A 27929-nucleotide genomic window follows, 5' to 3' on the forward strand; every position below is an offset into this window, starting at 1 on the left:
AGAGATTTAAGAGCCTCAGACTTATAAATCACTTCCATGATTCACAAGTTGTTATATTCATATATTATGGCAACTATTTCCTCGCAGAAAACAACTCTAACATGACTTAATTATCGAATCTCCCATCAGCTCATTTGGTATTGTTCTCTCGCTCAAAATGTACTCGACAAAAGCTAGGCTGCCATAAGGAATCTTGTGCTATACGTTTGTTTATAATTCATGGGTTATATTTTTTAAACTCTTTTAGGTATTGTTATATCATACACACTCAACGCATATTACATTGTCATATACTTTACATTGCCATGCACACTTATATATTATATTCCCATTATAACAAAATTAGATATGGTGTGGACAGAGAAATCAACCTGACATTACTTTAAATCATATCTGAAATAATAGCGTGATATCCGGCATGCTACCTTAGCTGATGGCAGACAGAATATATACTTGATGATGAGCCCGTCATTTGACATGATCTGGACCTGGAATCTGGACTCTTGGATTTCACTGAACTTGCCAAGATGAAGCTTTTATGCCCAAGTTTTATATTATACTTTCAAACTCACAAACACTGACACCCAAATATAATTCATGTCTTGAGATTCGTCCGTAGAAATCATAAATTTGATAAAGAAAGTTTGCTCTTCGGAGAGTTGTTCAAATGAGAGATGTCAACATACAGCATCGGGAGAGTATTAAGGTTTCAGCACACCGTTTACCAGACTGGAGTCAAGATTTTTCCTTCAGCTATGTTTATGGATGTATGATAGTCGACGATCAGCATTCATCTGAATCAGGAGGGACATAATAGTTTAAGCACCACAAACTGCATCACCATTTTTGGCATGATGCAGCAGACCGTCACGGATTTCAAATTCCAAACTGATTAAAATCTGATGCAACCACACGAGCACCTGTTTATTCTATATCCGCCCTTTTGTCCCTCTTAACCGGAAAAACAACTAAATCAAACATGAACCATCGCGCAACTGACACTTTGTCGAAAAATGTTGGGTAGCTTTTGAAAGAAACATCGTTTGGCCATGAACTTTCGAAATATCTCCAGAGACTAACAAATGTCAAGGTCTGTTTTATATAATTTTTACGACCCGCTCACTCCTCCCCGTTCCAGTATTTCTGCCGATTCTCAACTACAAATAACGTCACAGATCATAAATATTATTCCCGCAGGCTTTCACGTTTCGACCACATAGAAAGATACTGCAGGGTTTCGCGAACTGAAAAACACTGCTTGTTCAATTCCTATAACGTGTTATCAAAATCAGTGATCAAGACTCCGTCTTTGCTGAAATTCTGAAAATTCAGTAATGTCGCTGCCCCGCATGTTCTTCGCCGTAAAGTCTATATATAAACTGTCAAAAACGGGAGGTACTGATCCAAAACTAGAAAACCACAACTTGAGTTCTTCAGTTAACATCACCAATAGACGTTCAACAGCACGATAATGACACAGTGTTGTTATGAATGCAAATTGTTAAGTAAACTTACACATTTCGTTCATTCATTTTTAAGTTTAATGTAAATTATGCATTAAACTTCTATGTACATGTATTTATGCATAATGTTGGAAATGGAAAAATAATTGAATGCATGAATAAGTAGGCAAAAATGTCTTAGAGGTTACATTGGGCATATCATAATTTTCTAATGGTGAGTGGTCTATTTTCTTTTCTAAATGTTAAAGTCGTTGATCACTATTTACACTGCTTTTCCTTCCAAGCGCTGTATCATCTCCTCACAGTCTGATACGTGTAATGGACTTCACTAGCAAATTATACGAACAACTCTGCGCTGCGTCCAGAATTCCTTCTGCATAACCATGAGTTCCGGTTATAAATGAAGAAAGGCAAAATGCGGGAATGACAAGTTCTTCATCATCTCGCAAGCATGGTGGCAAAGACAAATACATGTATGTATAGGATCCTTCAGATACAGACGCCACCCTCCTTGCCAAGGAGGTTGATTAGACCCTCTTATCATACTAAAGCCCTCTGACACAGTGTCAAATGCACGATATATACTGTGTATAATATACCTATCTTCTAAACCTGCGCCAACCCCCCCCCCCCTCAAAAAGGAAAAACAGTCAATATAAACTGATCGTACAATTATTGACAAGAGCACAGACGATTGATGAGTGAGTTCAAGTGTAAGTCGAAGGTCAGGTCCCATGCTCTGTGCCGATACCTACCTCCTTGCCTCAGGATTTTCTTCTACTTTTCTTCTTTTCAGGAAAAAAAATGTCTGTAGCACACCAAAAAAAAATTAGCCTTTAAAATAAAAGAAATATTAAACAACTTGAAAAGATCAATAAAAAAGATGATGAAAATATTTTCAAATTCTCTCATACCCTTGTTTTACAAATGTTCCTGGATTTCAGACAGGTATTAAACATTAGATATATTATTCTTGGTATGAAATCTTACATATTGGCACAATGTATAGAACACAGAGAGAGAGAGAGAGACTGGAAAGAGTGAAGAATAGAAAGAAATTACCGAGCATAAGTGTAAAATTATATATTGATACAATTATCGATATAATTAAACAGATTGTCCAAACATTCCTGATAATATCGATGTGGTTATGATACACATTGTATAATATCCTAAAGTATACAAGTCAAGAAGAAATAGTTCTTATCAATAGAAATGGCGTAGTTAGTAGTATAATAGATTCATCGAATCAGGCGGCTTACGTTCCTACAGGCCACATTTGCAATACGAATGATGCTCATTATGATAACAATCAAGCTTTCAATGGTCTGATGCTTATCTATCAGTGCTTATTTCAGATTGATTTTTCCTTGTCAAATCAGTGTATAGGTCGATCGGCGTTGAAAATTATTATCAACTTTATCTAGATTCGTGAAACAAGGGGATTGGGACAAACGGGCGTAGCACAATTGGGCGTTGATACCACAGCCCTTCGACAGATGAAAAAATGAGAACGAGTTGTTTCAGACATTGTGAAAGGACTGGCGCCAAAATTTAGTGTTCGAATGAAAATGATACAAAGAACGGTCTACCACACACTGAGGAAAACATCAATAAACACCACTATTTTACCTCGCCTTGTGCTTATTGAGAACTGACACGCACCCATGAGAAACCTAGACGGGCATCGAGACACAGAAAATGGGAAACACTCTGTAAGGCAAGGATATGCTTTGTGTGTTTCATGTTTTATTACGAATGTAAATTTGATTCAGGTCATAGTGTCTAACCTAGCGTTAATAATCAATAATAACATTCCATCTTCCCTGTCAGATATCAGCGTCAATGCCGCTACGTGACCTAGTCTCTTGAAACGTACGTGCCTGTGAGATGTTATGATGGCACAGGCTCGGGGTATGTCTGCATGCTGTCGAGAAAGAGAGCTTTCTCCCGACTCCCGAATCAAAATTAAACGACGATTGACTGGCAGTGATGACAGCGAGTCAACGCCATGCAATCAACTCACAATTCCTCAAATGCCGTGAAGTTTATTAGGAGCTCAGCTAAAATCATTACATTTGTCAAACTCAAATTGACTCTCGTTCTTCAACACCCGGCTGTGATTGCATTTAATAAGCGATGACAAGAGATTGTATGGCCTAAACAGCAGTACTGGAAGAATGAGATTCGCTGTACAATAGATGTTGGTGAAATGACGCGGATTGGGTCGTATTCAATCAAATTCCATTTATGCTCAGGGTACATTCGACATAAATGATACATACTTTTCATAGTTTAAAAACCAGTTGAAAATGTAGTACAGCGTATCTTCAAATAGATTACTTTCACTTCTAAACTACATTTAGCTACTTTGGGTATCTTCTTCTCACTTTCTGACACTTTCATAAGTACAATGTACGATTTTTTTGTAAGTACGGTTTATAAGTGCAACTATGTATTCTTTTTTTAATTAATGATACCGAATGTTCAGTTGATCAGTAAAATACGTTGAAGCACAAACGTCATAGACTGAAAACGGTACTTTCACTTGAATTTTTGCTTATTATGAAGGATCTCTCCTGAGACAACTTGTGGAATTTACAAACATAATCTCAATTCAATACAAATACACATTCGAGCATACAAACGGGGCCCGAGGAGCTACTAGGCGAGTTCGTCTATAATACATGTAGTAGCCTACCTCCTTGGCTATATAGATTGCTCTAGAGAAGTTTTCATCATCTGTACAGCTAAATGAAATGACTTGTGATTTATATACGATCATCATACGTACATCTTAGAGAGAATGCATTGTGTCAATGTTAGCATGATTTAATTTTAGAATTATGTCACCCTCGACTGTTGCACTTGCACAAGAATGATGATGTTAACAGATGAAACTGTTTGACGTTCTCTCCAAAGATATCAATTGCTCACACAATTTCGAGCTATTGGAAGGTCTACTTTTGTCCCATGTGGCTCAAAAGACGCAAACTTCATCACCCATGATTCTGACAGAAACGCTGAGCCGCCAGAAGCTCTCTATGATATTCGCGAGGTATTGTAACCGATCACAGACCTCGTCATTCAGAGAGCCATAATAGGTTGCTAATGAAATGCATTTATCATTGAAAGAACCCGCTAAAAGTCCCTCACAAATGTACAATAAAAGCGATTGACACAAATCCTTGACCGAAATATAATGATGTATTACTGAGAATGGGGGGGGGGGGGGGGGGGGGGTTAAGCAGTCTGTAATCCTGATACCACCAGGTTTTGTGTGTTTGTGTTGATAAGCAGGTGGAACAACTTCTGATGTTTCATTGCAGCCCTATCAATTCTGCTTCAAATATAGGTACCATTAACCTGCTTATTGAAAGTCCTGATGATTAAAAATGATGCTATAGTATGGACTTTTTCCCACTCAGCAAGTATGAAGGTCGGTAAGCACTTTGTTTGCTAACATCCTGTTCATATTGACGATATTAATGGTGTAAAACTTTATCATGAAATTTAGTGGCATCCCCGTTCCCCACTCTCCCATTATTTTCAATACCACTTCCAGCTGACTTTACTACAGTAAGGTAGACCCAACTAGTATTATACGATAGACGCGTTTAAAAACCACACGCCAAAAATATTTGATTCCTTCGTTCCTTTACCACATGTAAGGCTATGCTCATGAAGTGGAGTTGGGAAGTTCAGTAAAGTCAAAACTAGCGGCAGCGGAGGAATTTGGAGAAAAAAAAATTGTTCGCGTTTTGCCCTAAGATAGCGACCCATGTATACATTTGTTAGTCCTAAAAGAATTCAGAGTTCTAGGACAATTAACCCCTGGACAATTGGGTGCTGTTCGTTATTCCGAAGGTTCGCTATTCCGAAGGTTCGTTGTTGCGAAGGGTCGTTAATCCGAAACACGCAAATTCCCTATACCTAGAGGTTCGTTAATCCGAAAATGAAAAAGGGTTCGTTAATCCGAAAATTTGTGGCGTTATTCCGAAGGTTCGTTATTCCGAAGATCGGTTAATCTGAAAATGAAATTCGGAACAATGAACCTTCGGAATAAGGAATCTTAGGAATAAAGAGCCATCGGAATAAAGAACCTTCGGAATAACGAGCTGTAACCGGACAATTACCCCAGACCCTTCCCCTAGACCTATAACCATGTTCCTAATCCTGAACCTAATCCTTACCGTAACCCAAATCCTAATCCTAAACCTAAACCTAACCCTGATCTTTACTCTAACCCTATCACTAACCGGTATTTAGCCGGGGTAATTGTCCTCGGGAGGCTGTTGTCCTGATACGGGAATTCAGTACGACGTTTCAATCATTATGTACAAAATACTAATGACAGTCATAATATCATATCAAGCTAAACTAAAAAGCATTGTTATAAAAACATAACCCCTAAAGCAAAAGGAACTGAAATTAGTGATAATTATAGTTACTGTAGGCCTAGTATACGTCTGCGGAGGGACAGAAAATATTACACTTTGCTATATACATCTTATATAAGACAGGGAACACTGAAACCATGTTGTACACAATGAGAATGCTCATAAGTGAACATATTTAATAGAATAAAGTGAGCAAGAAAATCAAAATCATTACTCTCCCTGCTAATTAGAACCAGGCATCTTACCAGAAGCTTTCCTACATAATATCAGCACCATTATAAACGTGCTAATGACCCCATCATATTTGTTATGACGTGTTGTGAGCTCTTTCAAACTTTCAGCACCCTTGTATGTATGCGGTATCGATATAAAGCTTTCCCGACAGTATCATGAGCATGGGGCTATATTTTCTTGCCATTTACTGGTCGATGTCTGATACGCTATACGCTGAATATCGGCCGTCAAAAAAAAAGAGGGAAAAAATACTTGCAGATTTTGATGCAAAGGCACACATATATCACATTTTTAAAAAACTCATATGAAGCTCATCGGATATCATATGCATTTGAAAAACAGTGCCTTACACACTGCCTTCGATACCTAAATAAAAAGGGTATTGTCAATCAAGGGGCGAACGAAATGGTAGTTCCGTGCAATGGTCAAGTTCGAATCGATGATTTAGGTTTTCAATGAAGTGATTGTTATGGGTTATCATCTATCGACATCTCAGAAGTAAGGCGTTGTAACACTGAAAAAAAAATGATGGACAAGATCCGCTATCTTTCCGAATTACAGGCCAATCACATTACCAAGCACAGTATAAGATTCTTTCAAGGGAAATGGTACGCTGAAGAAAAGGAGTTCATTCAGGATAGGGTAGTCGTGGTTCCATAAAAGGTTTAATTCTAAGTTTGTTTATTGTATTCTTTGACACGAGATGTTATGTTTTGTATGCTTATTTTGCACATTCAAACATTCAAGTCATTCAATTGGAATGTATGTATATCAATGAATGAAATGGAAACAAAACAAAAAATACGGGAAAATATGTTTGTCAGAATGCAGATAAACAGATCAGTATATCGAGCTGATGCGTGACAACAATGGGGGATGAGAGAATATATTAGTGTTGTCGACCTCTCAACTTGGGACACTCAATGCTCAATATTGAAGGATGCAAATGTTCTGTCCTTTGTCGCTTGCCTTGGTAATGATAAAGAGGAAACCAGCGACATCTTCACCAAATTTTCACGGATTGACGTCCTTGTGCCGTAATGGATGACCACGGGAAGCACTCCAGTAAAATTATTAAATACCACGAACCATTCTTGATTCCTCTTTTAAATGTCACTATAAATAGAGAAGTCTTTTAAACCGCTCTTTGATGTACTTTGCGCTATGCCATGAATACATAGCCAACAAAAGTTTAGCTCAGTGGTAACTGGATTATACATTAAGGACTTTTATTTTCAACCCCACACCCAGATAGCTCTCGTCCAAGCTTGCCTCACTGCTCTGGCAGAATATGCGTCATATCGTCTCATCATTTGAAGTTGACTATAATGAATAATGACCATAATATTATAACACTTTGTTCGTTGAAATTAGAATTGAAATCACTACATTCACACTCGGATGGCTCTTTGGCATTATACCACGTGGAGAATCATTCATTCACATTTCTATTTTCCATCCGTATATACTAGTACTTTGTTCAGCAACACCCTATACCCAATCGTTTAAGGGGATTGTATGGTTTTGGCTGAGATGAGGATTCAGCTTTTAACTCTTTGTGAGATACATAGAAACCACTTCTGAAATGTTAAAGAGCATACAATTCTACGAAGAATTCAAAGTTATTTGATGAAAATCGGTTTTGAAATGGCTGAGATATCCAAAACAAAGTAAAACAAGGCGATCCTAATAAAAGGTGTGTCCCTCTTTTTATTAGGATCACTTTGATTTTGGATATCTCAACCATTTCAAAACCAATTTTCATCAAATAAACTTTGAATTCCTTTTAGAATTATATGCCTTTTCATAATGTCATAAGTGGTTTTTCATTATCACACACACACACACACACACACACACACACACACACACACACACACACACACATACACACAAAGTTGGAAACCTGAAGCCCCATCTCAACCAAAACTATACGATCCCTTTAACATCGTGAAGGTATACTTCGAATGGGCTGTCTCTCAATTTCCGTCTCTTTCAGCCACTCAGTCATTGCCGTTTAAAAGAAAAAGGGAAAAGAAAAGAAAAGTATAGTCAACCTCAGACTCCTTTCTTCTCCTACGGTATCACATGAGTTAGCCCTTGGGTCCATGAAAAGCTAGAAATCCGGTGCACTTTTAAGGGCACACTCTGCTCTCCATTTTCCCTCGAACAAAACGCGTCCCAGAAGAATAACTACTCCACAACAACCAACTCTACGACAACAGAGTGAAGGAAAAAAATAACAAAAGTCAAACATATTTTTGTTTGTGTCGATAGTCTTTCTGGGTCTGCAATGGTGCCTTCAAAAAGCTGCAAAGCGAGCAAAGGCTGTGGGAAGAAGTACCTTTATTCCTATTGTTTGGGGTTGTTTTCTGATTTTCAAAACCCCATATTTTTCAGTTTTGTCAAATGAAAACATCTCGGGGTTTCTCTTTTCGGGGTAATTGAAGACCGGTAATGATTTATCTCTATTTCTTATTTTAATGTTCATAAAACTTGGCATTGATTACCCATGCGAACGGAAGTTTATCGTCATAAACATTTTATTCGTTTGGTCGCCCCCTCCCCTCCCTCTTTTCAATATCTCATTCCGAGAATAGGGAATTTGTTGCTGCCCATAACATTTCGGCTTGGAGATTAAATTCGCCAAGAACAAGTACTTTCAATGGTAACAAGTACTTCCAATGGTTGGTACGACAATGCGGCTCTCTCTCTCGCCCGATCTCCACTTCTCTTTCTGGCTGGATAAAGAGCAAGGGAGAGAGAAGAAAGAAGAAGGAATAATCGGATAAGGTTCGTCGCTGTCAGGGTTGTTGAAGTTAGGAAACAAAGCCTTTAATTGTTCAGTTGCCTCCACTCTCTATACCCAGCAATTACTTGTGGTCAGACCTGTTCCTTTGTAAAATCAATTGAAACACTTCAATCGCTTTCACGTCTTCTGTGCCGTATATTGAGCAATGGTGTTTGAGTTTGTTTAACTTCTCTGACGGGATCCCTCAGTTTGCAGGTGTGTTTTGATATGTAATTCTAAAACACAATCCAGGCTTTGTATGCACTATAATAATAAGTAAAATAATACCCAGAGAGAAATGTTGGCTTTGTGCAAAAGTGGTCCCAAGTCTTTTTAGTCTTCCTTAAATTCGTTCTGTCTCCCTTTCTCATATCCGGTCATCTACAACTTCCATCCTTCCTTCATTTTTATAATTCATGCTCTTTTTATTGTCAGTGTTTATTCGTTGTGTTCTCATCCTTCTTTCCCTCTTTCATCTCCGTTTTCGTCATGTCTTCCAACCTTTACTAGCAATCGAGACCTCGTGCCTGTAACCGGAGCATCAGGATGCAATGGGTAGATGAGTCCTGAAGGTTCATAGCTCACCAGACGAGGTCTCCTGGACACGAGTGCAGGGGATTGCGTCTAACTCCTTCTCTCCTAGAGGTGTCATCCTTTCTTTCTGTCTGACAAATACAAAGCATCCGGGCTGGTGACGCAGCGCATCAAGCCTTGTCAGTGTGGTTAAGGGTTCGGGCATTCGAATGGATATAGTGCATTCTCCCTCCCCTTCACCGTGTTGCCGATTGTGTCTGTATGTGTGGGTGCAAATGCGGGTGTGTGGATACGCCTGTGATGTTTTGTATGCTTGCAACAACGAAACAAAACATGACACAGCGGTAACCTATTTTTCAAATTCCCCTTACAATGTGCAAATCGGGTTTCAAGTTCAGTTATATCAAATCTAGAATGCTACTTCGATCTGTACTCTGCGGTATGGCAATGGACACAACTGCATCCTGCGTATGTCCTGGGTTATATTCGTTTTTGCAACAGCGATGATGTACAGACGCGATGTGTCACTACAACAAGTATTGTGTCGAGCATCAGCCCTAAATACGCAATACATTAATCGTCGCATGTTCTCCATTTATCAATGTCAAGGAAACTTGGCACTCTCTTTGAGAGTTACCTTTTCGCCAAGTCTCTTTTCCCCCACTTTCTTTCTTCCATCCGATACAATTCGCACACATGTATGGGATTATCTGGTAAAACACATTTTTATGAACGAGAGGGCGGTAAAACCCTGCTGCAGCGACAGAAGGGTTTCAACTTCAATTCAGCGTTTCACATCTGGAGCCAGAACCCCGAATTAGGACGTCAAAGCTAATTTTTCGGAGGGGAATCGAACATCCGTGCTGTGGCTTTCGCATCTTACTTCTTGAAGGAAGTAAACTCGTCGGCGTTAGGTATCACAGGACTCCTGTAAGTATCACCGTCAGTCACCTCTCAGCGTTAGGCGTTAAGAAATGGATTCGGGGTGCGGGAAGGAGAAAGTGGATAATACAGGGTCGTGACAAGACTTAATGTGACTCACTAATGGCAAAATATGAAACGGAAATTTTGCTGCGATAGATTATTGGGAGGATGATTTCCCTCGAGTGTGTAAAATGCTTCGAGAAAAGTTTAGAAACTCCTTCTCTCTCTCTAGATATATCTCTCTGAACGCTCTCATCGGTTAGGTTTGAGTCCCATTGCATGCTAGAGTGTGAAGAACAAACTCATTCACTTCTTCCTACTCGGCAACTAAAAACATCCTGTGCGGTAGCTCTTGAGCTGGAAGTTGTAAATGAGTTTCTCGTTGGGACATCGTGGGTAAATATAGGAAATGAAACAAATTGCGATGACTTAATGCGTTAATAATTAGATAACACAAAACTAATGCAATGCAAACGAATTGAAATATTACTGATTTTGAATGATATATTTACATCTATATCTATATTATTTACTTATTACGGATATCTATATATTCTCTCACATTTTCCTTTTATCAAAGTAGAGTTAAGAACAATGAAATGAATCAGACTGCATTTTCTCGTTGTTGTTGTTGTCTATACTATCGCCCCTTCATGTTTAGTCTATTTATATAGTCATACATTGCTTTCAGTACAGCAATGTGCTTTCCATACCGTAGGTCATTCGGCCAGAATAAAAGAAATAAACTGATGACTGAATCATCCCCCGGCCTATACCATAAATAGGAAAATGAAAAAAAAAAGCCTGAATGTACATCTTGTGAGCAGTTTTCTGTTGCAAAGAAACGAAGCATAAGCTCCTTCTTCTTGGTATGCACACATCGGTTTCCCCAATTACAAGGGCTCAAGCGATAGCTGTTCCTGTGTTTTGAGTGAATGTGTACGGCTGTATTTCTGATTCAAAGGAATGTTAATTACACTTAAAAGACGGCATGTATACATCTCAGAATCTTGTCTATACGGAATAGGGAAATTATCCCTACCATGGTCAAGACTCGTTCTTTTCCGTCAGGATCTGACTCTTTTGTTGCCTCCGGAAAACTGGGTGACAAACACATCACCGATTAGGTGATACTTTTCTATATAGATTTCTTGTAAGAGCGACCAGTTTCACCATATCTGTAATTGTATAAAGATCAAGTTTAATGCTAATGTCCTCTACAGCCACAGTTCCTTCCATGGACCGGCTGCAACATCTTCAAATTCTAGGTTGATATTTTCTCAGGTCATCTAGTTCTATCCCATCTCCTTCCCTTGTATTTTTGTTATTTAACATGATTATGTTCGTTTGAGTAAACTTTTTATAGAGGTTCTGTTCGTGTTCAAGTCTTCCACGTTTCCTTTTTGCAATTCCTGTTATGGATTGTCGTGACAGGGTGTTGTCAGAGCAAATCTTTCTCTGAAATCCCGCAGTGCTGGAGCCGAGGAAGCCGGCTACAGTAACGACCGCTCGTCGCGTCTCGGCGGGTAGCAGGCCGCAACCAACACGTCCATTGGACAACCCCCTTCGCGGATCCATGGCAGACAACATCGCTAGGCAATCACTCTTAATATTCCTGTAAATAAGCCAGGAGATGCGATTATCATTCCACAGACTCCTTTCCTAAATCAGGGTGGAATTTCATAATGTTTTGATATCAGCGGATAAACTCCGCGGGACTTTACCTATGAATTGATTCACAGCTACACATTGCATGACATCCAAGCAACCGCATTTCCTCGTTTTGTTGATGTTTAGCGAGCGTCAGATAAATTCAGCATAGTATAATAATTATCAGCAGCAGCAGTTCTGATGCTATTTATCGTGACAACTTCGAATCGGTGTTTTATTTATTACAAAAAAAAAATCATAACGGGGCAAATCTAGAGCTCTAAGGGGTCGACTTTGGCAAGTATCAGGACTTAATTGGCTATTCGAGTTCGGAAAGTTCCTTGCAAGGTGTAACACAAGAAAAGAGAAAACAGGAAGTAGAAGAAAAAGAAGGAGGAGAATGAGAAGGAGGAGACGAAGAAATGGTGGGGAGTATGGAATAAACGAAAATTAGTTGAGGTACACACAGAAAGACTAAAATCTCCTATACCTTGTAAATGGTTGAACACCGTACATTGTCCCGCGCCGCTAAACTTCATAAGCAAAACCCAACTCGTCTTATTGTCATACGTACCCACCACACCACAACACAGGCACACACATACAATGCTGTTTTGGTAGCTGATTTATCTACCGCGGTCCAATGATTGTTGCAGGTACAGTGCAATATTTCAAGGATTATTTTCTATACCCTCTTTTCAGTTTGAAAGAACAAAGCGAGACTCATGCAATACCAACCCTGTATGATGCAGTGACGTACAGAAGGAACAAACAGAGATTTCTTGTTGACAGTTGATTCAGTACAAAAAGGAGACAGCCTTGTATTTGGTCTGAAGACTCACGTTTTGTGTACTCCGTTGATGGATGTTATGCAAAACGGGCAATGGTCTATTCTTAGTCGTTTGTTTTTTATATCATGCCAGACCGCAACGCCGAGCGATTAGTCACTGCATTTGTATTGCAATCATGTCTTTCTGGGAAATACACGGCGTTTTACTGGGAAGAGGAGAAGAAAATAAAGTACATACACTCTTCATAACACAGAGTTTCAGACCCAAATGTGTTGGACATGTGTGTTTGTACCATAATGTCATCTCCAAATGTGAACGAATTCTCGATTGGTGAAATGCGTCAAGCACCATTCGAAGGATGGTTTAAGAATCAACGTTAATAGAAGGGGCTAGTTTGTATGTTCGAAAAAAGAGGAGTTTTCCTGGTTTATGCATTTATTTTTGTTTTGTTTGTTTTGTTTTGTTTTTTTTTTTGGTAGGGGGGAGGTGGTAGGAACAAAATCTGATCTAAATCACGTCGCTATGAATAGCGACGGACTAATCATTCAGCGTATAATTCGGGGAAATTGTTTCAACATAAGTTGTTTGTATTTTTGAGTCCGCCCATCCTCTGAATGACTGTCTCATTTTGTCATTAATTTTCCTAAACACGTAAATACAAATATTCTTATGATATTGGGCACTCGTATGACTTTAAACCGTGATCAGCTCTTCTAATCAGGTGATCAGGTTCATTAATGACCTTATACACTGCAAAAAGTCCGGTGTTAAATATGAAACACCGAGCTGGTGTTAAATTTTCGGTGCTCGTTTATGGTGTTAGATCAACACCTCCGGGTGTCACTTCAAAATATGAAAATTTTTTTTTTAATAGTTTCTTAGTTACTGTTTTTCTTGTTGATTTTGAACTTCAACAAGACGATCAAGAATTTTCCGATAAAGTACTTGATTTTTAAAAAAAAAGGTGTGAACACATTTACACCACAGTAACACCAATTAGTGTGGTCTCCTATTGAAGCTGGGCGGGTGTTATACCATTGATATTAACACCAGCAATATCAAATCAACACCATGCGGTGTCATTGTTGGATTAACACCATACACAGCGCAGTGTCAAAAATATCACCAGCTGCAGTGTCAAATTAACACCATTAAGTGCCAGGTGAACACCTTTCAACACCATCACAACATACTTTTTACACCTGTGGGTGTGGTCCTCTATTGACACTTGATCGGTGTTAGATTTAACACCTGTGGTGTTAAGTCTAACATCGATGTTTTTACAATGTATAAGTAGCCAAATGCGAAGAATGTTCAAACTATGCCCCTGGAAAAAAAAAAACACACACACAACCCGCATCATACACTTTGGTTTGTTTAGAAACAATAATAGTTATATTACGATTCTGCTCGGAAGTATTTTACGTGAAACAAAAATTTGAAGATTTTCAATTTATTATTGATTTGGAGTCTTTGTTTACAGAAATGATAATAAAGTTACTTAATTAACATAAGATCCACAGCCCCACATAAAGAAAGTTAGGATGTCATGAAATATGAATATGAAACAGCTTAATTTGATATCGGATGTATTTTCCGTGCATTGTGTGTCATCATCTCTTTTTATGTGACTCCCACACAAGGCTAATTTGAATAAGGGCAAAACAAAAAAGATCCACAAAGCCCCTTAATTGTATGATTAATTAATAGGTATAACATCACAATAGATAACATATCAGGTTGCCATATAGACAATCAAGTCCTTTATCATTCTTTCAGCAAACAGGAAATAGAAAAGTCAGTTGACTAATTCAGTGGCATTGATTGCTATAAGGTCTGTGACTGTATGGACAAAGACCGTGGATGACCTGATAAAAAAAAGAGAGTTTAAGTTTTGTTTAGGTTAAAAAGATACGTGTATGGGTTGTACAACAAGTGGAGCGGGTCATATGTATCACCATAATCATTATGTATTCTAATGTGCTATGTTGTGGTATCACATGATGTGGCATATCATTTCGCTTTTGGTTATGTAGGCATTGGCAAATACAACTGAATGTAAAAAAGAACAAGAGCGAATTGTGCGATATAAGACAGTTGCATTCAAAATTCTTGAAAGTGTTTAGTGTTAAAAACAACGCTGTATGTACAGCACAGAAAAAAAGAAGGAAGGAAAAGAAATTGATATTGATGGAATACGATTTGGGACTTTAATATGTAATTATTTTGGTTTATGTTACGATGGGGTCAGTGAACGAAGGTAAACGCTTGAAACCAGTGATGAATAAGAGAGACAAGAAAATTAAACCACAGCGAAGAAGTACTTTGGACCACAGAGAGGAGGTCCGTTCTTTTACACATCAAATGTAAATTTGTGGTGGCATCAAAGTAATTGAACGGGTTTATTTTCACGATTTCAATAATCTTTCACATTTCACCTATTTATTCATATGGCACTTGATGGGTCCCACAGTCTACAAGCTTTGCTTTTTTCATTGGTTCCCCCATCTCCACCCCCCTCAAAAAAAAAACAAAACAAAAAAACAATCAAATTGTTCACTCCTTTGATTTTCATCAAAAGTAATGTATGTACCCTGATACTTTATATTACTTATGTTGACATCTCTTTCCTTTTATTCACAGTATGATATTATCATGTTTGTGCTATTATGTATAGTATGAAAAGAATAAACTTGAACTGAACTGAAATTGGTTGGCTTTCATCTGTTCTATGTCAGTGTATCTGCAATCTCACAGCATCAATTGACTTGATCGACGAGGGAATTGTTTTTGGTAAAACAAAGTTCTGAATGTCAGGTTGCTGGTATAGTGACTCCATGTCCTCAGTCACTCTTTGCAGAAACCAGGATTAATGAGTCACTGTAACAATGACCTGCCTCTCCCATTAGAGACACAAGTGGTGTTGAAAACATAAGTACTCTCCCAGATTAATTCCCTTTATCAATTGTTGTTTTTGTTGCATTCACAATTCTAATTTGTACAGAGATTTGATATTTTTGCAAGTAACGCAGGCTGCAGTTAGCATGGCGACAGCCAGGAAAAAACCAATCAGGTGTGAGAATCTGATTTGTTGTTATAAGGAAACTGCAATTATTACAATCTACATTAAGCAAAATTCATAGTGATTGTAGTGGTATTAATCGTCATTATTCAAAGCCAACAGTTCACGTACGGGACTGCGAAGCCGTTTTTTTAGGAAAGAAATGTGGAGATTTATAAATTTCCGCACTCTGACATGGACTTCCAACCAGTGCTCTGATCGTCTCCTCCCCCCCCCCCCCCCCACCCTTAGTGTGAATCAATGTACAATATCTTATATACGTTCGCTACATACTAGTATCCTGTTCCCAATCACTGTCGTATCAGGCTCTATAATTATTACGTAATGTATGTTTACGACAAAATTAGAGAAAAGGTGATTCAACTGTCGCATGGTATAGTCGTACAGCTCTTTTTTGGCCACAATATTGTGGCCCTCTTCTGACAATGAGAATAGTGTTGCACGACAAGGATGTAACTTAACTATGTTTTTTTCGAGTGTGTGTGTGTGTGTGTGTGTGTGTGTATTGTGTGCTGTGTCATAATTATCGTGTATGTATTATTGTATGTGTATATGGATGGTGCATGTATGTCTGTATGTGCTTGAGTATCTGTGTCTGTGTCTGCGAGCATAAGTCTGACAGTCCTAAGTGATTGTCCTAAGACTCAGGGATATGTCGTGACAGAGTCACTGAAAGGCAAAAGACCAAGAGATATCATGAAAATATACCGGTAATCCGAAACGAAAACGCCTATAGCTCTATAAAAAAAGAAGAGACAAAACAATAAATAATATCAGGACTTAGTGAATGTTAGCCCCGCCCAAAACAATAAGTATTTTGAATGAACGAGTAAAAAAAATAACAACAAAGACATTATATATTATGTTGTTTCATTGTATTTCGATGGCTGAGCTTGATAACGCGTTTAAGACTCGAAGAAGTTGAGGCGAGACTCGAGTTTCATGTACACTTTCAGCGCCTGTCGTCTTTTGTAGACACAAGGATTTACGTCCACCTAAAATTGTCAAACCCTGATTATGTAATTTGCGCAGCCCGGAAATATCTTTATTAACGAGCGCGATTCTGTCGACAACAAAGCAATGGGAAGATAATTTTGGCAGCAGTCCATTTGATCCATACGTTTGTCACAGCACCTTGATTATTCGTGTAAGGTCGGTAAATCCCCAACCTTCTGACGATATCCTTCTCAGAAACTGTCCTTTGTTCTTCGTTGGATATAGTAATCTCCTTTAAAATTTTGTGTATGGTTGTTACATCGATTTTGGGATATTTGAATATTTTCCTATAAATCATTACTGTGTTTTTTGACAGGAAATTAGTTCAGAATTATGTTAGAAAACAATTCCTAACTTGAAGATACCAACCTTGTGAAAGTAAGTAATACACATCGATCAGTTTTTATTGACGTTGATGGTCATTCATTTGTAATGGCATAATCATCCTGAATTTGTTATTACTTCAAGCTTAACATCGTTTTCATTTCTTGTGATCTGCTGGAACGAAATACTATAATTCATGCATGGCAGTCTATACATTCGTCAGAGACTGTAGCCTTGATTCACCTACAAATTTCTACTCTGTGTTGACTTTAGATCTAGCATGATTCCCCTCTATTATTCTTCCGAGATGCTCTTGATACATAACAGAAAACCAGCTTTAAACTGTCATATTTTATCAATGGCAATGACATATTCACATCCAATGACAACAAATTTTACAAATTGCTGCATTTCTCTAAACAGGCATATAATTATCGCAGGTGAAGCTCGTATAATTCACGTAAGCAAAATTGGTGCGTTTTTAATATTGTGAACATGTTAACTTTCCATCGATGCTTTTATGAGGGATCACGTTTCGCTGGTAGGTTTGGACGGGAAATGATGGTGCACCACCCCGGCTGCGCTCCCCATCGGAGGTGGCATCTAGCCCCCTCCCAAGACGCCAAGTTTTTATCAGCATCTCCAACGCGTTTGCAATGATAAATCCAGGGAATGACAACCCATGCACAAAAGGCGTAGGGACGATATCTGGTGTTAGGACATCTAGTCCTTATGAACTGCGAACAAAAGGACATTCAGGGCGACTTTTCTCTCCGTGACTGAGACTGAGCCTAGATATCGTGTAAGAGACGAATGAGTTTTGACTTATCATTTATCTTTTAAATCCCTAAACCCATTGATATCTGCACCCTTGTCTGAAGCGAAATCTGGCCTCAAGTAAAATCGGTCTAGGGAAAATAGGTGAGGATTTCTCTGCCTCTTTTATTTCTATTTCTCTTTCTTTCCTTTTGACTCCGTCTTATCTTCGCAAACTGACTGATCTAGATTAATGAAGCGATTGCAGATATAAACAGATGGATGAAGGTATAAATGGATTGGAAGACTGATGGATAGGAAGATAGACAGACCAGTATATTGATGGACAGAAAGGTGATTAATTATCGGGGAAAGACTAGATTTTTCTTTTCATTGTTGTCTTTCCTCTGCTATTCTTTGACGTTAGATGGTCCAAAGGGCTGAGTATAACAATAAGAGGAGTCTTTCTCAGTGGTTAATCGGATCTCATGTTATGATTATGTTAAAGGGGAATTCCGGACAATTTCCGTGATTTCACATCATGAAGTACATAAATCGGTAGTGCCATGTATACATTTATGGAACTTATTGTGGTTCTTGAGCAGATAAACCAATTCTGAAAACCCCAAAACAAATTACACTGAACAAGGATGACGACATAGAAGACTCACACATTCCAGTAATGTAGCAATGTAATTCCATGTATGATAATGACACTTGTTAACAATTTCATCTTCGTAGAATTCATGGATGCTTTCTTTTGTTTCTGCTTTCATGAGCGCCCATCCTGCATTCTTATGGTGAAGCTGCTATGTCCATCATCCTTGCTAACTGTGATTTGTTACAAATTTTGAAATTATTCCTATTCCTTATTCCAATCACTCTAAATTATGTAACTTTGTACCTGATAGTACAGCCGATTGATATATTATGTTCAAATGCAAAAGTCGGAAAATCATTCGGAGTTTTTCCTTTAATAGTATTGATTGCAGACATTACACAGTGATCTATTTTTTCTTAAAATGACACGGACGACTAAAATGACCAAATGGCTTTTTTTATGTCACACATCTACTAAACGACACTGCAAAATATGGGGAAACGTGTACATGACGCATCTCAACAAAACAAAACAAACATCGAGAATGGCCACATCAGGGCTAATAATGCGAAAGGATAGCATGCATGCTGACCTAACAATAGTCCATAACGAATGTTAAATGTTAAAAGGCACATAACCAAACATCCAACAAATAAATAAGGTGTTTACCTGCATAAAATATTTGTGTGTGTGTGGTGTTGTGTGTGTGTGTGTGTGTGTGTGAACCAGTATCACTTGGTTTCTTTTTTCTTTTTCAATATAACTCAAGATTGTATTCAACACTGTTTTACGTATCCTATACATTACAAATCCATTAGGCCATGCTGTCGAATAAATTATCACTAGTCTTTTTCAGCAAACGGTGAGACAGCAGTCCACACAACTATCAAAACCTTTACTCGAGCTTTGCAAAAGAGTTGCAGTCGCCTGCCTGAACAACTCCACATCAGGTTCTGTTAGATGACAACTAATTCACTGTGTTTACCTCAGAAGCTTTGAAATCACTCACTTGCGGAGACTTAAGTTTAATCATCATGATAACGTGCCATCACGCAGCTCAAACGTATAAATCAAGCAAACAGCACGCATTGCTTGTGATCCGAATTTGTGTTCATTAGTGTGTGAATTAACTAATGGGATCTCTGTCTCATGACGAACGACCCATTTGTAACCAAGGTCACAGATAACGAGTACTTGAACGACGATATCAGTGAATTGTTTTATTTTGTTCACACGACTGTCCGAAAGTCTCTCATGACTAAATGCCGGTTGCGGATATCGTCTTCCCACATCACTGATAAGATTGATATCGGACGTATCGATCACCTGCCAAACACTTTCACAAACAGCAGCCGTGGATATTGTAAGGTGTAACCTATACAACCGGTAGACATCTTACGCCTGCGAATGATAATGACTTGACTCGCTGGTCAAAAGGAAGTTGTAGGCAACGAGGGAACGATAAAATGAAGAGATAATACTGAAGAGATCACCCATCCAATGAAACCCGTGCCTATTTCTCCCTCGCGAGGAATGTTTTAGTTGACGAAGTCGTCTGGAGGGATTAGCTGGAATCGACCAGGTGTGGAGGAACTGATTAAGTCGAGAAGAGACAAATCAAGGCAAAGGATTATGAGAGCTTGTGGGATTTTATGTGAGAGCTATAAAGCTGCAAACAACAGCTGATGAGTCATCGGGTAATGTAAGGCTACCAGAACCTCGCGATCAACTGAGTGTTTACAATCATTACAAAGGAACGGCCATCACGGTCATTGGTCAGCTTTTCAAGTCTGACAGATATCAACTTTTGATCAACAAGGACAGTAATTCGTACTGCGGGCGCTGGTGCAGTCACCCATTTAGCCCTGTAGTGTTATATAGCGCGTCCTCATACTGGTGTACAAAATATGTGATTTTCTTTTTTTGGTGGTCTTTCTCTTTCTTATTGGGACGAGATTGAACAAAAGTAGGCCTGCACTCACACATCCATTTTATAATATTTGCTAGAAGTAAAGTGCAGCAGAACAAATTGGTTTTTTGCTTCATGTGCGCTTACGTAATGATACCTATAAAGGATTTTTCACGACTTTCATTACTGACTTGAAATCCGGGGTCCCGTGCACTACTAAGTAATTCTTATTTCCATCTTGGTAGTTGAGGGATTTATTGAAGTCGGATTTTCACATCTGTATTATAATTGTAATTAGTGGAAATCACCTTCCCTCTCTAGGTGTAACATTCGGGGGGGGGGGGTGGGGGTACGTTATAAGGATGAATTGTAAAGATAACCATTCGATATTCTAGTCATTACCAGAGGTGCTGTCATCGAGCCAAGATTATAAATCAAAATTAGCTTTTTATTAAAACAAAGAAAACAGTGCACAAGAGTCGTAATGAGAGATTCCACAGTATAATACAGCAAGCTCAAGGAGGAACGAACCGCCAATCAACAAGCGCGTTCCGGGCTGATGAAACTCGAAAAGATACGATATATCCCCTATTCTGGATACCTTTCCTCTGACTCACAAGGCTTATCGATATATTTTACTCTAAGGTTCACAATTTTATGCTTTAAAAAGAAAGAAAGAAAGAAAAGAAACTATTTCGTAAAGCGGATTGAGTTGACGCGTTCTCGCGGTTTCTTGGGCGCTGATTCGTAAAAGTGGGCACATTGTTCTCTCATTTGTTTGCTTGTCGCGACTTATTGAACCTCGCTTTTTTGTGTACCAAGTCAGAAGAAAGAAAGCAAGACGTGGCCAAGCAGATTATCTACATCTCGTAGAGCTTCTTCATTATCGCTTCACTTTCACTCAATTCACGCAGTTGTTCCTGTTCTATTCAACTCCTGATCTAGAATCCTCGACAAGGGTTAGTACGGAGAGAAAATGCTTGCCAATATAGGCCCACCATTATTAAGGAGACCCAGAAGAAATGCTCTTACCCGACAATAGCGGGTATCGCGGGTCTTCGTCTGATCATTGAAAGTGCCACATACAGGAGGTCAAACAAGACAGTCAGTTGATTATCAATGTATTGTAGAAATCCTTCCTTTGTGTTACATGCGAGTGAAATTCATCGATCATTCGTGACAAGGGAAATTAAGATATCGGTTTCATGAGCGACTAAGAACGCTCACATCATCAAACGAAGACGGGATACCATAATATACTGAAATGGGTTCTGATTTCAACAATTTGCTAAGACCGATACGCATAATACAGGTCAGAACACGAAAGTGTATCTCTCACACGTCCCTTGGTCAGAACACTCTACGGGCCCGAAGTATTAGTTGACAATGAATGAGCGAGTGCATCATAAACTAATCGGCTATACAGAATAAGATAACCATGACACGACTACTATGTGTCTTTATATACCATGTGAGTTCACCGTACGAATATTCATGACTACCATGGTGAGTCTTGAAATTTTGACTTCTTTTTTGAGTGTCAAATTCTTCCTTATGGAAAACAAAAATCATAAGCAAAGAAGAAATAAAATGATATGTCACTTTAACTGGAAACAAATAGGTGTCACTGATATCTCCTGGCATGCAGTCCTGAGATATCCAATCTGAGTACGAGGCTTTTGGAATAAAGGAGAGGTGAAAATGCTCCTGTTAAGTTTCGATAACCTGCGACACTTGATCTTTACCTCTCACTGTGCATTCCCTTTGATAATCTTAGTCCGAGTTTTGTCGACATTTTTGGCGTACGGCAGACTTCTGATGACAAATATATGAGTTAATGGACACTCCGAACATGCGGGCAGGTGCACGGAAACAATTCACTGGAAGAATAACCACTGAATGACTGCTGTGTCTGAATTCTGTCCAAACTCATTTATTTCTGTCACACTTTGCCAACAGTGCTTGCAGTTACTTGCCAGGTTTTACCTCGACCAACAACGAGAAAGGAACATTCTCCCACGACCCAAAATCTAACTCTAACGATGCTTCTAGTCATGAGATAAAAACCTGTATGTTTCCGTTATTTTTTTCTGAAGCTTCCACCAAAATATTTGTTTCTTTATTTTCTGTCGGGAGAGAGAGAAAAAGAATATTTCGACCAATTAAGAGTTGCGCGTATGAAGTTGCAATTCGTAACATGGTTTCGTTTCATGAAAACATGTGAAACTCTGCCATTACATTTTCCATTTATTGGGTCATTTTCTAATAGAATTTGACCTGTTTTAATTGGCACAGTCTAATCTTTTCATAATAATCATCTGGATGTGAAGTTAACTTATACCCTGTCAGTTACACGACGCCCAGGTTAATGATGATCTATAATAATGAACAAACCGCATGTTATTAGCTCCCCGCACACTTTCAAGACATAGTACCACTGAATTTAAATGAACTGCTGGTAAACTTGATGGAATTATCATCAATTCATTGCGCTATTGCAGCTCAATAATGTATAAATTGATTAGGCACCCAGACAGTGGCCGAGATACATTCTTGTCAAGGCAATTCAAAAATCGCTTAATCATTGAGCAGACGGTCACGCCGAGTTTCGTGCGTAATTACAAACATCCTTTTTCCCCGCCATCAGGCTTTCGTCTGCAAATCAGATGTACAATAATGATTCGCAATCATCATCAATTAATTAAGCTCCGTGTGGTTTGTACAGAGAGAAAACGCCTCTCATCCGCCTCGAGTGTAGGTGTGGTACCAAAATCTTACTGCATGGATTTCAATCCAGGCGGCTTTGTCAGCGCAGTGGGCCCAACCATGGGTGAAATTACATAACTGTGTCCGTCAGGTCCTATAGCTGATTCACTACATATCATATGCAATGCTGTTCTACTTTCATCTTAATTTACCAAGAGGATAAATATCTGATTATGTATCTAACACACTGCCGGCATGTCTCCTTTGTGTTTTGACCAGAATCGATAAGAAAATGTTTTTTATGTTCTTGTTAAAGATCATAAACACTCCGTCTAAGTGCAGATGTAAACAAAGTGTAAACATGTAGGTATAAAGTACAAAGAACCGGATGTAAGTATTATGACAAACAATCAAGCAAACAAACTCTGGCATAGTTGACATAGGTACATAATACTTATTACAAGGGTCAGGGAAGCGCCTGACCATTAACCCTATATTTGTTGTTGTTGTTGTTATTGTAGACTCTGCTTTTGTATTTTTTCCCATCCAGATTCAATTTGAGGGTTCATTTGATTTTCAAATATAGCACATTAGTGATGACTTGGATTTCTTTAACGACACATAAAATCAATGCTCATTTCCTCCTGTGTGTTTAAACTAAAGTCTTCGATTGTATCCCTACCTCAGTTTGATATAATCCTCTTTGCCTTTGGCATGAATATGAACAATGCGAGGACATAGTCTATTAATATCACATATATTTAGAACATCACTTGACTACTGACGTGCCAATGTCACTTGACAGCATAAGAGACACCTGTGGTTCTTTTGACACACGGGGGATGGGATTTATGGGAGTATTTTCGTCCTTTCGCATTGTAAAAACAATATAAAAACAAGAAGAACGATGCCTGATTTATGAAAGCACTCAAAACATTTCATCTGACGTCGAATGCTCACATCATCCTCTAGATACGTTGTGTTTGTTGTGATTGCACTTCTCTGCTCTTCATTGTATATACAACTACAGATATATTCCCTTTATCATTCCAGAGATAACCCCAGTGACATGTTTTATTGCTCAAGTCTTCGCTGCAGTGCTGCATTCCTTCAAGTGAATTTTCCCTTCAAGTTCAAGTTCACTCTCATGAGTAAAATCAAAGGAACTGATGGGTATACGCTTGTCACATAAAATCGCACGTAACATAAATACTTGTAAGACCAGCAGCACTATATAGGCCTACTCAGTGCAGCTGAATATGGGTTATCTTATTTATCAATAAATTTTTCACATTTTCCCTGTCCTTGTTAATTTCATTCTGTGTGCATTTTATTCATAAGATTGTCAAGCTTGTAATGCCATGTGTTTTCTTCATATTTGTATTGATTTTATTGTATATGAGTTGCTTTATTCTTTGTAGGTTTTAAAGTCATTGAGTTTGAATCTTAGTATTTGTCATGACGGAAATAATAAAAGGAAGTTTACAGCTCCACATGTCTTCACAGCGCACTGGTATTGCATGATCACCATGAGGAATTATGCAAATTAGAAGGTGATGATGTCGTAACGTCATAAGTTTTCCTTTGACTCGTCACTTGCCCCCATCAGATCTTCGCCAAATATCGTATCTCAAAATGAGACCAAAATATCGATCGTTTTTTCGTCAAAATATTGTAGTCCTACAGTTATAGAAGCACCTGAGCAATGTATGATTTATAAACGGCATGGGTTCTAATTGCTACATAACTTTCATTGTTTTCAGTTATTTTCTGTTATTATTACTCTTAGCATTTTGTTTTAAAAATACTTGGAGACTAGTGGATCGAGGGCATTATTGAGTCACACTCTAATCAAATTTACGCTTAAATTTGCGACCAATGACGTTAATTCATGAAAACATAAGCACGAAACTTTAAACTGTTCATAAAACTGTCTTATTCTATCTCCGATTTCAACGAAACTTGTACCACTTTGCTTTTTTTTTGTAGTTGTATTCTTTATGTCAAAGTAACATTTAACTTGTAAAGTGTAGATCTTTCACTTTAAAAGACCTTAACAGGACGAAAAAGAGAAATTTTACGTCGGTCCGTGTGTGCCTTTCTTGTAATTTACAAACAAATGCAAATGCCTAGCCATTTAATGCCTGCAATTACTGGGCTGGGGAGGGCAAGGAGGTGTAGCATTCTGACAATGAGCGATTTTTCGCCACCTGCAGTCTCTATATTATTAGATAGAACAGTGATACAAACTATATGCCAATTAAACTTGATTTACACAAATAAATCTATAAGCTTCACGGACAGTAGCAATACATTAAAAGAGACAAAAATGACGAAACGACGATCGCGAAGGAGAGACGAAAACCTAATACCAGGCTTGGCTGTTAAAATGACCGATTTTTTGCTATTCTCTTTCAATACATCACTGAAAAATAAACAACCCATATGTATTAAAGAAAATAAACAAAACAAAAAACCCAAATGTCTGACCAAAATCTCTAATCTCTAATCTTTTATCTCTAATCTCCAATTTCTGATCTTTGAATCTCTAATCTCTTAAAAAGATGCTGAAAATGATCAGCATTATTTAACTGGTAAACGTATAAGCTCACGTATCCTCTCACCCGAACTTGGGGAGAGGTAATATCGCTTGCACCGCTGCAGTATAAAGGACTGGATGGGCGCCATTATACGCCACGCTTTACTGTGAAACTGGACGGCTGTGGCTGTGGTTTCGTCTGTCATGATGAACGAAAACGGGTGAAGAAACAAGCAGGGGCACAAAAAGCCGTGAAAAAAAGAAACAGAAATATTCCAAATGGAGCTGAGAGATGACTGATATTACCCTAAAATTATTCAGTCTTCCCAGATTTTAGTCTTTCTTATACTTCAATACAGTCGAGCGTGGTTTACCACCTTACGCTGTTTTTAGACAGTGCACTGTAACAAAATCTGTTTCTACACACCTTCTGCAAGATCTACTCAAACAAATACAAATATTCATGAAGACGTCAAGTCTCTATGTTTTCATAGGATTCCCTATCAATAATCTGTAAACATTAATATACGCTATTACAGTTTATGTAAATACTATGATAGCAATTTTCTCTGTGATTTGTCATATATTTTTTCCACAAGAGTTATTGGACTAATATAATGTTTGATCAACATTAATGCTCTGAATGAATAATGAATTTTTATCAATCATGTTTGGATGTTACTTCGATGGAGATTATTTGCTGTTTCATGGCATTGAGTAGACCATTCAGCAGCTCTAGATCCCCGTCACGGACCTTCAAGCTTCGTGGCCGTCAGTTTTGGCGGTTTGCAGTCGAGCCAGAAATTCATTAGCGGGATAATGAGGACCCCTTACACCGTCAAAGTAATTACCATCATCGGTAATACATCACTCAGTACCTACCACAGCCAGTTGTCCTCTTTGTTACCACTCCACACTTCCTGTGTTTTCATCTGCACATGATGACAACTAAACACATTGAATTGGCATGTGTAAATTGCGTGGCCTCCTTATCTAATATTGCGACAAAAGATGAAAATTCCTTTGCACCGTTTTCTTTCTATCTTCAGTAATCGCTTGGGCGTACACCGTGCAAGTTGCATTTGAGGGAAACCCCTGTGCGTGTCATGTAGATCAATAAATTTCATACTTTGGGACGTCAGTACGATACTGAAAGTCACATAGTATTTGCTGTATGTACGTGTCTTGTTATGGTGTGTTTGTTTATCACCAGGGTGTATGGTTCGTTACTGAGGGATACTCAAAACCACATTCATGACACATATTTCTTGCATGTCGAGATCGTGATGGTATAGCCGGGTTCCCCCCGGTTTTGAGGCGACTCCTCATACTCTACACTACGTACCTCATATTGATATCACTTACTATACGAAGAGTATAGAAATTCAAACAACTGCAGCAACACTGGAGAAATAACACATAATATGGCAAGGTTTAAAATCAATCTGTTAACCACCATTGATGGCTAATTAGCATCGTTGTCTATTTGTAATGAGACATTCTCGACTGTAAACGTTGGATGCACGGAAATGGGGGTAAGGTATCATGTGTGTAGACCCGCAAACTTACCCGTGACAATAACCGTCTTGCCGTCCAGCCGCTTCGAACAGGTGCAGCGGTCCGCCACTTTTACGACGTAGTAGTAGATTGCGGCTACGAGTACGACGAGCATGAGTCCGATCGTGGTCCATTCCAGATCTCCCCGCTGGCCGAAATCGGGTACTCTCTCTAAACTTAACGTGCTCAAACTGATCATGATGTCGGCTAATTACCTGGGCCTATCAAAACTGACAGTTATTGACACCAACAACAAGTACAAGGGCTCCAACGACTGCAAATGTATCCACACAAAATTTATCCGTTTTGATCTGATGCTTCAATATTCTTTCGCGAAGTTTAGACCCAAAAGCGATATCACACAGACTGTACAAGTCCAGGAATAGTTTGTTTGAAACAAAATGTCACTTCAGAGTGGAAGTGATTCTGCAAACTGTTAGGCCTATGAGGAATCTCGAAACAAAGAACACAATTCTACAGAGAGAGAGAAAAAAAAAAGGAAATGTTGATGGAAAAGATGACAATTCACAAGCCCCAAAAGTGGTAGTGTAACAGGTTTACAGGTTGGGATTAACAGACAGTGACAGATCTCCGAAGCAGTCAAGCGAGCTTGACGATTCAAAAGGGACAGACGCTCTCCCTCCCCGGTTGGCCGCCGAATAATTATACCGT

At 38.6% G+C, this 27929-nt stretch overlaps 1 protein-coding gene across 1 annotated transcript in view; it reads right to left on the reverse strand.

The window, feature by feature from the left end:
* LOC139718189 (retinol dehydrogenase 12-like) overlaps window positions 1-27456 on the reverse strand; it is a 36915-nt gene extending 9459 nt beyond the window's left edge. The window contains exon 1 of the mRNA XM_071629672.1: window positions 27270-27456. Coding sequence (XP_071485773.1) covers window positions 27270-27456 — 187 coding nt within the window. The remainder of the gene's footprint in view (window positions 1-27269) is intronic.
* Between the last annotated feature and the right edge of the window lie 473 nt (window positions 27457-27929).

Source organism: Diadema antillarum, unplaced genomic scaffold, assembly GCF_040938485.1.
Source record: "Diadema antillarum isolate AM-2024a unplaced genomic scaffold, OU_Dant_1.0 scf00000008, whole genome shotgun sequence".
Classification (NCBI taxonomy): Eukaryota; Metazoa; Echinodermata; class Echinoidea; order Diadematoida; family Diadematidae; genus Diadema; species Diadema antillarum.